This window comes from Abramis brama, assembly GCF_963993115.1.
Source record: "Abramis brama genome assembly, chromosome: 14".
Classification (NCBI taxonomy): domain Eukaryota; kingdom Metazoa; phylum Chordata; class Actinopteri; order Cypriniformes; family Leuciscidae; genus Abramis; species Abramis brama.
In genome coordinates this window covers 28,010,861-28,026,021 of record NC_139976.1, presented here as the reverse complement: position 1 = coordinate 28,026,021, position 15,161 = coordinate 28,010,861, and the positions used below count along the sequence as shown (strand labels likewise).

Sequence of the window (15,161 nt, the reverse complement as noted above, 5' to 3'; positions counted from 1 at the left end):
ATACAACAAAAATGACAAAAAATGAATACAGTTCAGGGGAGAAAGTTGAATACAGCTGCTTTCATAAATACACACTGGATCAGAATCACCCCTACTCCAAATACCTGACCTGTGAACAAGGCCAATGGAGAGGGAATATTAGGTGTTTAAGTAAGTATGAACATGCTACATCATTATATATATATCAAAAACATATTAAGCTTTTCTCACTGTACTGTTTATTTATTTGCAAATTTGATGTAATCTTGTAGTTGAAGTTGTAGTTCTGGTTCTGATGACTCAATGAATATATAAAGTAACACTGACAGTGAGAAGTTTGGTTTGTTTCAGAGCCCTGTTCAGTGACGGTGGAGGAAATGGATAAAAGAGGTATACAGCTGAGATGGGGTAGACAGGAAAATAAATTCTTACCACATGCGGATAAAATCAGCTTTGTATGCCAGAAGGGAAAAAATGTCAATGGCAATGTCAATGACCTAAGACCAACATGTAATGATGGAGTGGTGAATTTGCCTCAGTGTGTGTGACAAGCACAAGGAGAATAAAATGTCACTGATGTATGTATCAGCTGTACTAATAAGCCAAAACAAATGGAGCAAATAAAAATAAACCCTTTTCCCAAATCTGTTTATCTGTTTAAGAATTCTTGCAATTAAAACTAAATAAATGATTAAAAGCAACGTTTAAATTGCATGTATGAAAACAACGTTAACTTGTTTAATGCCAGCTAAGTGATTGAGCATATGTATTGTACTGAGTAAAATACAATTAAAAAAAACTTTTAAGAAATTGATTGCAAAAAGCCTGTAAGACCAAAGAGAAAGTTACAAATAATTATTATTTTTACCATCACGCAAATATGGGGGGAAAGAAATACATGTGTTATTAAACTCTTTTTGCTCTGGGTTTCCTGCTGAATAAAAAATTAAGAAACCAAAAGAAAAGTTAAGAATTAGAATCTAAAAGGATATTAAGATATATTTAATATGAGTTACAGGCATGTAAACTTTGGGCAAAAAATCACAAGAAGTGCTTTTCCCATTTCTGAACTTTCACCGTTGGCATATAATGCAACAAAGATTACTAAAGTCAACACATTTCAGTAATGGACCTACAAAATATGTAATATAAAACATAAAATAATGATGCTGTTCTGAAGTCATTTTTAACCCCTGTAATCTGACTCCAAATCTCAGGTGAAAATTGTCATTCTGACCCCCCTCTACAAAACAGTAATTTACTCAGTAAATATACATCCATCGCATTTAATATTTTGCCTTTCTTTATTTATGATTGGTTTTCTTCAGATTATTATTTTTTTAAACAAAATCAAATATTTGAGCTAGGAAAGTTTCTGAAATTTGTGTGGTTTTGACACAGAATGATCCAAATGTGTTTATTTCTGAGAACCTTTTAGACATATTTTATACACACATAACTGCAGATACTGAAATGACATGCACTGTGTGATACAGAACAAATATTTTGAGTGTCCCTTATTTTCCTATAAAGAACCATGATTGTCTTATTTTCCTTTCCAGATGAATTCAACCCCACACTTGAATAAAAATCATAATACAGATCATGTAAAATGTACATTATCTAAATTAATCTAATTTCTAAATACTAGGTTAATACATTTGATATTACAAAGTGCATGAGTAGTATTATGATTCACCTTGTGTCAAAATGATTTACGACCCTATGATTGATGGTGAACTCTTGACCTTTTTTGCCACACCCCATCCAAGTCGTGCCCTAGCGATGACCTTGACCCCTCCATGCTAGTGTCACCTTTGACCTTGGGTATTCTCAAGGGCTGAGAATGACCCATGACCATTGACTAATTGGAATGTCTATGACCTTGTGAGTATAATGAACTTTGACATGTTATAATGGAAGTCATGTGTCAGGCTTCTGGAAGGATGAAGTAGGAGACGAACACGAAGATGATGAATTCCAAGGTTTTAATTCTCAATATTAAACAAATACAAACAAAAGGGAGCGTGCGCTCAGAACAAGGATAACCTAACAATAAACATTGACCGACAAGTGATGAGTGAACAGAAGGAACTTAAATACACAGACAGATGAACACAAGACAGGTGATGCAGATGATGATGATGATGATGATGATGATAAACAGGCGGGTAATGAAGGGAGTGAGTACAGGTGTGGAAACATGGAGGATTCTGGGAACTGTAGTGAAGACGAAGACAGGACGATGACAGATGGTGAATGTGACATTACTCCCCCCTCCCGCAAGGCGCGTCCCGCGCCGAAGGCAGCATACGGGAGGGGGGGTGGGCATCCTGGAGTCCGTGACGGGAAGATGGAACAGGTGGCCACGGCGGAGAAGACCCTTCGGGTGGCCACGGCGGAGAAGACCCTTCGGGTGGCCACGGCGGAGAAGACCCTTCGGGTGGCCACGGCGGAGAAGACCCTTCGGGTGGCCACGGCGGAGAAGACCCTTTGGGTGGCCGTGGTCCCTCGCGTGGCCAGGACGGAGGCCTATGGTGGTGCAGGCTGATCAGGGGACCGTGGTGCAGGCAGAGCAGGGTACCATGGCGGTGAGGACCTTACAGGTGACCGTGGCGGTGCGGACCCTTCGGGTGGCCGTGGCGGAGAAGACCCTTCGGGTGGCCGTGGCGGAGAAGACCCTTCGGGTGGCCGTGGCGGAGAAGACCCTTCGGGTGGCCGTGGCGGAGAAGACCCTTCGGGTGGCCAGGACGGAGGCCTATGGTGGTGCAGGCTGATCAGGGGACCATGGTGGTGCAGGCAGAGCAGGGTACCATGGCGGTGAGGACCTTACAGGTGACCGTGGCGGTGCGGACCCTTCGGGTGGCCGTGGCGGAGAAGACCCTTCGGGTGGCCACGGCGGAGAAGACCCTTCGGGTGGCCATGACGGAGGCCTATGGTGGTGCAGGCTGATCAGGGGACCATGGTGGTGCAGGCAGAGCAGGGTACCATGGCGGTGAGGACCTTACAGGTGACCATGGCGGTGCGCGGAGAAGACCCTTCGGGTGGCCGTGGCGGAGAAGACCCTTCGGGTGGCCGTGGCGGAGAAGACCCTTCGGGTGGCCGTGGCGGAGAAGACCCTTCGGGTGGCCGTGGCGGAGAAGACCCTTCGGGTGGCCAGGACGGAGGCCTATGGTGGTGCAGGCTGATCAGGGGACCATGGTGGTGCAGGCAGAGCAGGGTACCATGGCGGTGAGGACCTTACAGGTGACCATGGCGGTGCAGACCCTTCGGGTGGCCGTGGCGGAGAAGACCCTTCGGGTGGCCGTGGCGGAGAAGACCCTTCGGGTGGCCGTGGCGGAGAAGACCCTTCGGGTGGCCGTGGCGGAGAAGACCCTTCGGGTGGCCGTGGCGGAGAAGACCCTTCGGGTGGCCGTGGCGGAGGCCTATGGTGGTGCAGGCTGATCAGGGGACCATGGTGGTGCAGGCAGAGCAGGGTACCATGGCGGTGAGGACCTTACAGGTGACCGTGGCGGTGCGGACCCTTCGGGTGGCCGTGGCGGAGAAGACCCTTCGGGTGGCCGTGGCGGAGAAGACCCTTCGGGTGGCCGTGGCGGAGAAGACCCTTCGGGTGGCCAGGACGGAGGCCTATGGTGGTGCAGGCTGATCAGGGGACCATGGTGGTGCAGGCAGAGCAGGGTACCATGGCGGTGAGGACCTTACAGGTGACCATGGCGGTGCGGACCCTTCGGGTGGCCGTGGCGGAGAAGACCCTTCGGGTGGCCGTGGCGGAGAAGACCCTTCGGGTGGCCGTGGCGGAGAAGACCCTTCGGGTGGCCGTGGCGGAGAAGACCCTTCGGGTGGCCGTGGCGGAGAAGACCCTTCGGGTGGCCAGGACGGAGGCCTATGGTGGTGCAGGCTGATCAGGGGACCATGGTGGTGCAGGCAGAGCAGGGTACCATGGCGGTGCGGACCCTTCGGGTGGCCATGGCGGAGAAGACCCTTCGGGTGGCCATGGCGGAGAAGACCCTTCGGGTGGCCATGGCGGAGAAGACCCTTCGGGTGGCCATGGCGGAGAAGACCCTTCGGGTGGCCATGGCGGAGAAGACCCTTCGGGTGGCCATGGCGGAGAAGACCCTTCGGGTGGCCATGGCGGAGAAGACCCTTCGGGTGGCCGTGGTCAGGACCGAGGCCTATGGCCCCCCAAAAAAATACTTGGGGAAAGTCCCGGGTACCGTGAAGAGGGCTCGATGCAGGGCAGCGAAGAGGGCTCGGCGCCGGGCAGCGAAGAGGGCTCGGCGCCGGGCAGCGAAGAGGGCTCGGCGCCGGGCAGATCCAGCGACGAAGGCTTTGTGCTGGGCAGATCCAGCGATGAGGGCTCTGTGCTGGGCGGGACCAGCGGTGAAGGCTCTGGGCTGGACGGGACCAGCGCTGAAGGCTCTGGGCTGGACGGGACCAGCGCTGAAGGCTCTGGGCTGGACGGGACCAGCGCTGAAGGCTCTGGGCTGGACGGGACCAGCGCTGAAGGCTCTGGGCTGGACGGGACCAGCGCTGAAGGCTCTGGGCTGGACGGGACCAGCGCTGAAGAGGGCTTTGGCTCGTCTGGGCCGATGAGAGGAGGAAGGTCGCTGAAGACATCTACCCCGGACATAGGCTTGGCAGGCACGACGCTGTCAGTCACAGGTGCGACAGGCGTGCCGCTCACAGTCACTGGAGCGGCGGGCACGACGCATACTGCCTTGGTCTCGGCAGCTCTGGCGAGAAGTGCGGGCTTGGCTGGACTGGCATGAAGTGCAGGCTTGGCTGGACTGGCGTGAAGTGCAGGTTCGGCTTCGCCCACCGTGAAGAGAGATCCACAGAACAATAACACGAAATCAAGATACTTCACCAGAGTACATTTGGGATCGACATCGGGTAGATAAAGACTCACTGCCTGGTCCAGACCCATCCAGAAACAGTCCTTAACTTTAGCATCATCCAGGGGAGCCAGGTGGCAACAAGTCAAAAACTCACTCACATAGTCCTCTATGGAGCGGCCATTCTGGAAGATGGAGCAGAGGGTGTAAATTGGATCCATGGTCTCTACCTCTTTTCTTTTGGTCGGTCAATCTGTCAGGCTTCTGGAAGGATGAAGTAGGAGACGAACACGAAGATGATGAATTCCAAGGTTTTAATTCTCAATATTAAACAAACACAAACAAAAGGGAGCGTGCGCTCAGAACAAGAATAACCTAACAATAAACATTGACCGACAAGTGATGAGTGAACAGAAGGAACTTAAATACACAGACAGATGAACACAAGACAGGTGATGCAGATGATGATGATGACGAACAGGCGGGTAATGAAGGGAGTGAGTACAGGTGTGGAAACATGGAGGATTCTGGGAACTGTAGTGAAGATGAAGACAGGACGATGACAGATGGTGAATGTGACATCATGAGGGTTATTTTTGAGCTCTGACATCAGGTTGGGTCTGTGTGCCACATGAAGGCATCAGGTTTCACAAGATTTCACATTACCTAAAGTTGAAAAACATTCTGTTCTTTAAAAGAATATAAATGAAATGATTATTTTGTTCGATTTAAAAATAAACATATTTTCTAAATTTACTGAAAGGCAGTGCACCAATTATTTTAGTTTTAGATAAACAAACAAAAAAATAAAATCACCTTACATTTTTAGAGAGTTGAAGAAGTAGCTCCTTACACAACAACATACCACGTATGAATGGGGTTGCAAAATGCAATAAGTTTAAAGTTGTAATACAAAAGATCCTGAGTGTTTCCTGATGCGCCTCTCACACCAGCGTTTGACAGAGGGGAGGGGTGTGTTCAGGATGAGACATCGTGAATGTTTTGCTAGTGCTAAATTTATTTCAAAGTATAATCTTAAAAGTTATTTATAGTTAAAAGTTTAAATTAGATCTTTTAAAAATAAAAGATGTTTTAAATTAAATTCAATGAATTATTTAAAGTATTAATAAAAACAAATATTCTACATCGATGGTCTGTGGAAAAACTTGACTTGAACTTAAAGCATATTTATATTTATCAGGGGTATGTAAAATAATTCAAAATTTGAAGTGTCACAAGTCATTTCACACATGTGAAATGTTCAATAATTCCTTAAGTTGTATCTGTGAGAAAATCAAAGGTCAAGAGGTCAAGAGTTAACCATCAATCACAGGGTCGTAAATAATTTTGACACAAGGTTAATCATAATACTATTTGCATGTGACCGTGTCGAAAAACACAGAGAATTCATGACTACCGCTTACTTCTATTCATAACTGAACCCAAGGGTTCAGGGTTTGGTTGGGGCAATAGTGGTGTATTTTTTATTAAATTGCTGACAATCGTTTTGTCTGTTGCAGTCAATACACCAGAGAAGAATGGTGTATATTTTAAGATAATAAATACAATCATAAATCTAAACTTCACACAGGGATTCAGTTGATCAAGGGATTCTTAAAGTTGTAGGAACTGATTTTCCTGCTACGACAAAAGCTGAGATAAAACTCACCCTGCAATAAAGCAATAAAATGCACCCTGGACAGAAGATCGCAAAGAAAGAGCATAGGACATTGCCTTGTCCAAACTTTTCTCCTTCCTTATCTCTGCATCCCCCCCTCTCCCTCCTCCCTTCCTCTCCCCCTGAGTCAAGTCACCAAAAGTTCACCAAGAATGTCTATATATCACATAATGCATCTTGTGAATCTATTGTTTTTCCTTTTCATGTTTGGTATCATTTTAAATGTCTCAGTGCGATTGGTAAAATGGTCTTAATTTCATTGCAGTCATTGGTACTATAAGAAAGATTGAGAACTTAGGAGAATCCTGTTCTCCTCTTTGGGTGATGTCTCTTCAAGATATCTGATAATTCTCTCCTCTCCCACGAAACCAGGTGCTGGGGTACAACTCTAAATATTGGTATAACCCTTTTGTTCTGGTCTGGGTATTTAAGGGTATAGGTGACAGAGCAGTCTGTGGGAACCTGTAACCAGGAAAACCCCCATACAGTGCTGTTTCAGTATTTTCCGTTGGAAAACACTCACACACCACTGTATGTCTCTGTCAGGAATGCATTGCTTACTTTTAGAGTCATCTTTGAGTAATTGATGTCATGTATTTATTATTTCTGAATTGGCTTTTAATCACTTGTGTAATTGGCATGATACATTTTACCTGACAAATAAATGTTACATCTTGATTTATTGTGCATTTTTCAGAAATCATTATTACTAGTAGATTAATGTAGTCTAGTGTTTCCGCAACGCTACTCCAGGGTAGATCAAACCGAAGGCACTAATGAATGGAGCATGGGGCACCTCATTAAGGAGATCTTCTGATTTCTGACTATCACTGACTTAGCATGTTGCATCTTGCGATTATTTCAAAAATTACATCTTTTGGGAAGCATGGGCGGCCGCTTAAGGGTAAAATAGTTTGCACTGCATCCTCTGACTATTTCAGAACTGGCTGTGGTTGTGATCGTGAGCGCACATTCGCGACGTGACGTCTCAAAGCGATACCGGGTCCTTAATGAATGAATAATTGAAAATATGGGATACCCAGAATAATCAAAGATCGAAATTAATTCATAATCAATATTTATGATTATTTTCTAATAAGAAACACAATCTAAATTTGATTATCATTTGAAATTGGAGTCAGATTAAGTGTAGAGCTAAAGTAATATCGAAACTAAATTCTAATAAATTAAGTGAACTTCACTGGAGTGCTGAAAAAACATACATGCATTATATACAGTGAGGAAAATAAGTATTTGAACACCCTGCTATTTTGCAAGTTCTCCCACTTAGAAATCATGGAGGGGTCTGAAATTGTCATCGTAGGTGCATGTCCACTGTGAGAGACATAATCTAAAAAAAAAAAATCCAGAAATCACAATGTATGATTTTTTAACTATTTATTTGTATTATACAACTGCAAATAAGTATTTGAACACCTGAGAAAATCAATGTTAATATTTGGTACAGTAGCCTTTGTTTGCAATTACAGAGGTCAAACGTTTCCTGTAGTTTTTCACCAGGTTTGCACACACTGCAGGATGGATTTTGGCCCACTCCTGAGGGAAGGAGGTTGTTCCCCAAAATCTCGCAATACATGGCCCCGGTCATCCTCTCCTTAATACAGTGCAGTCGCCCTGTCCCATGTGCAGAAAAACACCCCCAAAGCATGATGCTACCACCCCCATGCTTCACAGTAGGGATGGTGTTCTTGGGATGGTACTCATCATTCTTCTTCCTCCAAACACGTTTAGTGGAATTATGACCAAAAAGTTCTATTTTGGTCTCATCTGACCACATGACTTTCTCCCATGACTCCTCTGGATCATCCAAATGGTCATTGGCAAACTTAAGACGGGCCTTGACATGTGCTGGTTAAAGCAGGGGAACCTTCCGTGCCATGCATGATTTCAAACCATGATGTCTTAGTGTATTACCAACAGTAACCTTGGAAACGGTGGTCCCAGCTCTTTTCAGGTCATTGACCAGCTCCTCCCGTGTAGTTCTGGGCTGATTTCTCACCTTTCTTAGGATCATTGAGACCCCACGAGGTGAGATCTTGCATGGAGCCCCAGTCCGAGGGAGATTGACAGTCATGTTTAGCTTCTTCCATTTTCTAATGATTGCTCCAACAGTGGACCTTTTTTCACCAAGCTGCTTGGCAATTTCCCCGTAGCCCTTTCCAGCCTTGTGGAGGTGTACAATTTTGTCTCTAGTGTCTTTGGACAGCTCTTTGGTCTTGGCCATGTTAGTAGTTGGATTCTTACTGATTGTATGGGGTGGACAGGTGTCTTTATGCAGCTAACGACCTCAAACAGGTGCATCTAATTTAGGATAATAAATGGAGCGGAGGTGGACATTTTAAAGGCAGACTAACAGGTCTTTGAGGGTCAGAATTCTAGCTGATAGACAGGTGTTCAAATACTTATTTGCAGCTGTATCATACAAATAAATAGTTCAAAATAGTCCATGATTTCCAAGTGGGAGAACTTGCAAAATAGCAGGGTGTTCAAATACTTATTTTCCTCACTGTAGCTTCGCCCCGCTTTAGGGCCAATGGGTGGTCTTTAAAAAGTAGATATAGCAGTTACCCATTATTTTGAGGGGAGGTTAAGATCAGGGGCGGCGTTTGCATATGGCAGTTGCCATACCCTAGCAGATAAAACATCAGCTAATGATGATGCTCGTTAAAGATTTTAGGAGGGCTTTAACCCTCCTAAATTTCCACCCAGCCCCCCTAAAAATTTGCTATTAACTGTACACTAATTTGTGATCGCCTCATATGTCATATGAACCCGGCTCCTCCCAGTATTATCTCGGCAGCGTCAGCGTCAGAACAAAAGCAGAGGACAACGTGTGTGACAACATTTTTTGATAGATCGTTATGATATATATGCATCTGTGTAGTTCTTTGTCATAAATGCAGTTTACATAATATGATGCTGTAGCAATTCAACATGGTTTCCCACTGTAAAATCTGGGCTTATTTATTTATTTATGAAATTCCTTTCATCCAAACGGCATGAGACTTTGTGACTTTTCCTACTCTTGCTATACTTTATACTTCAGTGTAATAAAATTGCTTTAAAACAATTATTATAATATTAATTTGATAATAAATCCAAAGGCAAAACACGCCATAAGTGACCATTCACAATGAGCACTGCTCTTATGATCTTAACGCAGACTTCTCTGATTGGATCCCACTTCAAAAAAAATTTTTTTTATTATTATTTTAACAACGGCGAAAACACAATGGCAGATTTTAAATGAACACATACATGTATACATTATTGCAAAAGTATTATTATAAAAATAATTGTGTGGATTGAATGTGCGCAGCCGCAGTTTATTGCATCACTTAATCGCGCGTCTTTTTGATTAGCTGTCGGATACTGAGTAAAAATGAAAAGAAACAGGCCTATTCAATCTCCCCTGGATGTATTTTTAATGAAGAAAATAAATAATAGCAATCAGGCGAATGGAAGCAGAAAAATAAATAAATAAAATAAAATAGGACTGTAGTGCTGTCAGCAAAACGTTACACTTATGCAATAAAAATTGCACTGCAACAAAAAGGTAAGGCATGTGTTTTTATATTTAATGCAGTTCACTGTGCGTTTTAATTAATAGTGTAATAGAGTTAATATTGCATTGTGCATTTTGTTTGGTATAATGTGAGGTATATCCTTCGGTAATGTCGTTGTTCTATGTAGGCCTATGCCCAGAGGGAATGCCATACTCTAGGTTTTTGTGAAACACCGCCACATGGTTAAGATTGTGACATTATTTTGACCCTCTCTACAGCATGACAGGAACAAGACAAATAATCACATTCCATTTTCTTTACGAACATCATAGTGTTGACTGCATTCAGTAAGCTCAACCTTCAACTCTGTTACTCAAGTTATTTTAAGAAATAAATAGTCATAATATTCCCTAAAGAATAAAAATAGGTTTATCAGGTTATACGAACCAAGCTGTTTTTTATCTTATGAATTTTGTTGATTTAACAACAATTTAAGCAGAGTCAGACGAATACTTTAAGCGTCAAACTCTTCTTCTGCAGCTGTTCAATTGATTGCTCAATTCTGATGGACACATTTTGCAATTGCAGTTAAAGATACATTTTGCAATGATTGTACTATTGCAGTGTTTGAAAGTTTGAAAGTGTTGTGAATCTTCTTCAATCTCACTAATTTGTAATGCTCTATGGCCGGGACAGATTTATTCAAAACATAATTTAATTTATGATTTGATTCAAGCATGAGCCAGTGAAAAACATTAACAGGATTAAGCTACAAAGTTCAGAGGTGAACATGGCAATTATTTTGTAACCTGCCCTTTGCTTCCTGTTTATATGTTGCATAAATATGACTCAATAAGTTTGACTTCTCTAAGGTAACTTGTCTTGGTGTGTCTAAATGACAAAAACAAATTTCTGCATCAGATAAGAAACTTTTTTTTTTTTTTTTTTTTTACATGAAATATTGCTTGTGCACAGAGTGGTCTGGTATAAGAAAAAAATACGTTTGACGTTTTAGCTTGTTGATCCCCTAGCAGGCAAGAGTATCAGAGACAGACCAAAAAAGGGACTTGTGAATTGAGCCCAAAATGAGAGTTCCTGTAAAACTCTTCGGCTTCGTCTTTTGGTTGTTTTCCTTGAATTGTGCCCAATGTCAAGGCAAGTGATTTTTTTTGTTATTGTTATTTAATTAAATGTCTCTTTTTTTTTTTACTTCAATATAAATGTCATATTATATGCACTTGCCAAACTGTAACTTTAGAGAGTGTTGACTAGTTGTGCATGAATTTCAGCATTTAATGTACATGACAGTTATGTCTTGTTGTGTAATGTTTGTTTGTGCTTCTCAGAATGTCTTCAAAAGGACATTACATATGAAAACAATGAACCAGTTGCTAAAGCTTCATACAGTGATGGTGAAACAGTGAAAGTGAAATGCATGACAGGTTATACTGGCATGTATCAATTAAACTGTGAAAAAGGAAAATGGAAGACAGTCGTTGAGCGACCATGTGCAAGTGAGAAAATGGACAATATGATGACCACATAATTGTATTGGTTATTAAATCAATGTTATTATGCATGCAGAGTAAAACTTGGTTGATTTCTGCAGAGAAAAAATGTAGTCAACCGGGGGACATAGAAAATGGTGATTTTAAATTTATAAAGGGGTCGGAGTTTGTTTTTGGAGCAACAGTGTTGTATACTTGCAAGAAAGGGTAATTGTGCTTTATGATTTTTATTCTAATGTATGAAATGCATTCTATCCTTTTAACACTCTTTGAACTTGTAAAATGTGTAAAAACATTGTGTTCACAGGTTTGAAATGACAAGCAGAATCAATCAGCGTACCTGCAGATCTGAAGGATGGGATAATACTCTCCCTGTATGTGAGGGTACGCTTTCTTGAAAGTCACTATTTTCCTTTTTTGTCTTTTGATTTTTCTCCATCATATACTTCTGATAGTGACCCGTAAGCTACATTATTCAACAGAATTATAATTTCAATGATTGATTTGTTGGTTTATTTATTTATTTTCATATTTATTTATTTTTTATTACCTAGCTGTGAAATGTCCAGCCATTCGCACAGATGGAGGTGTGTCTGCATCGGGCAGAACAGACGAGGGAAGTTATGGTGATTTAATTCACTTTGAGTGTGTATCTACTGACAAAAAGATGGATGGAAGTAGTGACATTCACTGCACAGAGACGGGCGAATGGAGTGACTCGGTTCCAACGTGCAAAGGTCCATTCCATTGTTTAATTTATTGTTTGTTCATATCTTCACCCACTGATCACAGATTTCTGTGCTTTATTCAATGCACCAATTTACTTATTCCTCTTTCTTTTGCTTTTCACACAGAGATAACATGCAGAGCACCTGATATAAAAGATGGTTATGTTGTTGAGAAAATGGAAGAATACCAGAAAGATGCCAGATTAAAATACAAATGTTTTGAAGGGTTCAAGCCAAGAGAGGGAATTCCCAAATGCTCTAAATTTGGCTGGACTCTGAAGCCAGAATGTGATGGTAATGCACCATTATTATTACATAATAAACAAGTAATATGGGAAATAATACTACAATCCTTGTGTCTTTCATTGTGCGAAAAACCTTGTAGCGTAATTTGAAAAAATATACAATGAAACATTCTAAAAATAGATTAAGCCATTCAAAATTGCAAATTTAAAAATCAAAATTGCAAATTAAGCATAAATTAACATATTACTAAGTTAAATCTGGTTAATTATCGAAAATGTGTTTTTTCCATACATTAAATAAAATATTTGTCTGATCTTAGTTTGATTTTTTTTTTTTTTTTTTTGAATATGAATTGAATGATGGAATTTTTTTTTTTTTTTTTTACAGAAAACATGTGTGCAGCACCAAACATCGCAAATGCAAAGATTGTGGGAGAACAGAGACCAAAATACAAAATCAGTTCAAGAATACAATATAAGTGTAATCCTGGGTTTGAACCAGAGCAGCCTGTACAAATCACCTGTAATCCCCAGACTGAATGGACAGGCATACTGCAATGCACTGGTATGTTAGTTACGTATGATACAGATATGAGAACTTTTTCTTCTGATAGTGCTTGTCAAATGGAGAATGGCACATCCCATTCCCTAGCAACAACCCAGAATAACCTAGCAACAGCATACAAAGTCTAATTTATATGTAGTTATAATATATTATAAAGAAGAATCCAACCAAGATCTCTTCAATACAGAAAGTCATTTTTAAAAACATTTTAGAATACAAATTCTTATATTAATGTGCATTACATTAATAACATGTTCTATGGTTTAAGGCCATAAAAAAGCCATGTGGCTGATATTGAGATTTTTTAATGCCACATTTTCTTGTTGTTGAAAATAGTCTAAAAATAAAATAACAACTTTGCTTTGCCTTCAGAAAAGTGTGGGCTACCACCAAAAGTGGACTTTGCAGATACAACAAAAATGACAAAAAATGAATACAATTCAGGGGAGAAAGTTGAATACAGCTGCTCTGATAAATACACACTGGATCAGAATCACCCCTACTCCAAATACCTGACCTGTGAACAAGGCCAATGGAGAGGGAATATTAGGTGTTTAAGTAAGTATGAACATGCTACATCATTATCTATATCTCAAAAACATATTAAGCTTTTCTCACTGTACTGTTTATTTATTTGCAAATTTGATGTAATCTTGTAGTTGAAGTTGTAGTTCTGGTTCTGATGACTCAATGAATATATAAAGTAACACTGACAGTGAGAAGTTTGGTTTGTTTCAGAGCCCTGTTCAGTGACGGTGAAGGAAATGGATAAAAGAGGTATACAGCTGAGATGGGGTGGACAGGAAAATAAATTATCAACACATGATGATAAAATCAGCTTTGAATGCCAGAAGGGAAAAAATGTCAATGGCAATGTCAATGACCTAAGACAAACATGTAATGATGGAGTGATGAATTTGCCTCAGTGTGTGTGACAAGCACAAAGAGAATAAAATGTCACTGATGTATCAGCTGTACTAATAAGCCAAAACAAATGGAGCAAATAAAAATAAACCCTTTTCCCAAATCTGTTTATCTGTTTTACCATCACGCAAATATGGGGGGAAAGAAATACATGTGTTATTAAATTCTTTTTGCTCTGGGTTTCCTGCTGAATAAAAAATTAAGAAACCAAAAGAAAAGTTAAGAATTAGAATCTAAAAGGATATTAAGATATATTTAATTTGAGTTACAGGCATGTAAACTTTGGGCAAAAAATCACAAGAAGTGCTTTTCCCATTTCTGAACTTTCACAGTTGGCATATAATGCAACAAAGATTACTAAAGTCAACACATTTCAGTAATGGACCTACAAAATATGTAATATAAAACACAAAATAATGATGCTGTTCTAAAGTCATTTTTAACCCCTGTAATCTGACTCCAAATCTCAGGTGAAAATTGTCATTCTGACACCCCTCTACAAAACAGTAATTTACTCAGTAAATATACATCCATCACATTTAATATTTTGCCTTTCTTCTTTATTTATGATTGGTTTTCTTCAGATTTTTTTTTTTAAACAAAATCAAATATTTGAGCCAGGAAAGTTTCTGAAATTTGTGTGGTTTTGACATAGAATGATCCAAATGTGTTTATTTCTGAGAACCTTTTAGACATATTTTATACACACATAACTGCAGATACTGAAATGACATGCACTGTGTGATACAGAACAAATATTTTGAGTGTCCCTTATTTTCCTATAAAGAACCATGATTGTCTTATTTTCCTTTCCAGAAGAATTCAACCCCACACTTGAATAAAAATCATATAATACGGATCATGTAAAATGTAAATAATCTAAATGAATCTCATTTCTAAATACTAGGTTAATGCATTTGATATTACAAAGTGCATGAGTAGTATTATGATTCACCTTGTGTCAAAATGATTTACGACCTTATGGTGAATGGTGACCTCTTGACCTTTTTTGCCACGCCCCACCCAAGTTGTGCCCTAGCGGTGACCTTGACCCCTCCATGCTAGTGTCACCTTTGACCTTGTGTATCCTCCAGGGCTGAAAATGACCCATGACCATTGACTAATTGGAATGTCTATGACCTTGTGAGTATAATGAACTTTGACATGTTACT

At 40.9% G+C, this 15,161-nt stretch overlaps 1 protein-coding gene across 11 annotated transcripts in view; it reads left to right on the top strand.

The window, feature by feature from the left end:
• The window catches only part of LOC311096164 (complement factor H-like), a 59,431-nt gene that overhangs the window by 29,152 nt on the left and 15,118 nt on the right, over positions 1–15,161 (top strand). For 8 of the 11 annotated variants that reach the window (XM_084135158.1, XM_084135161.1, XM_084135163.1 and 5 more), the window contains 2 exons: positions 12,889–13,065; positions 13,438–13,623. In XM_084135158.1, the coding sequence (XP_083991284.1) occupies positions 12,889–13,065; positions 13,438–13,623 (363 nt within the window). Of the gene's footprint in view, positions 1–12,888; positions 13,066–13,437; positions 13,624–13,803; positions 14,093–15,161 lie in introns of those variants that run through there. The other 3 variants (XM_084135157.1, XM_084135156.1, XM_084135155.1) reach the window with 2 other exon arrangements.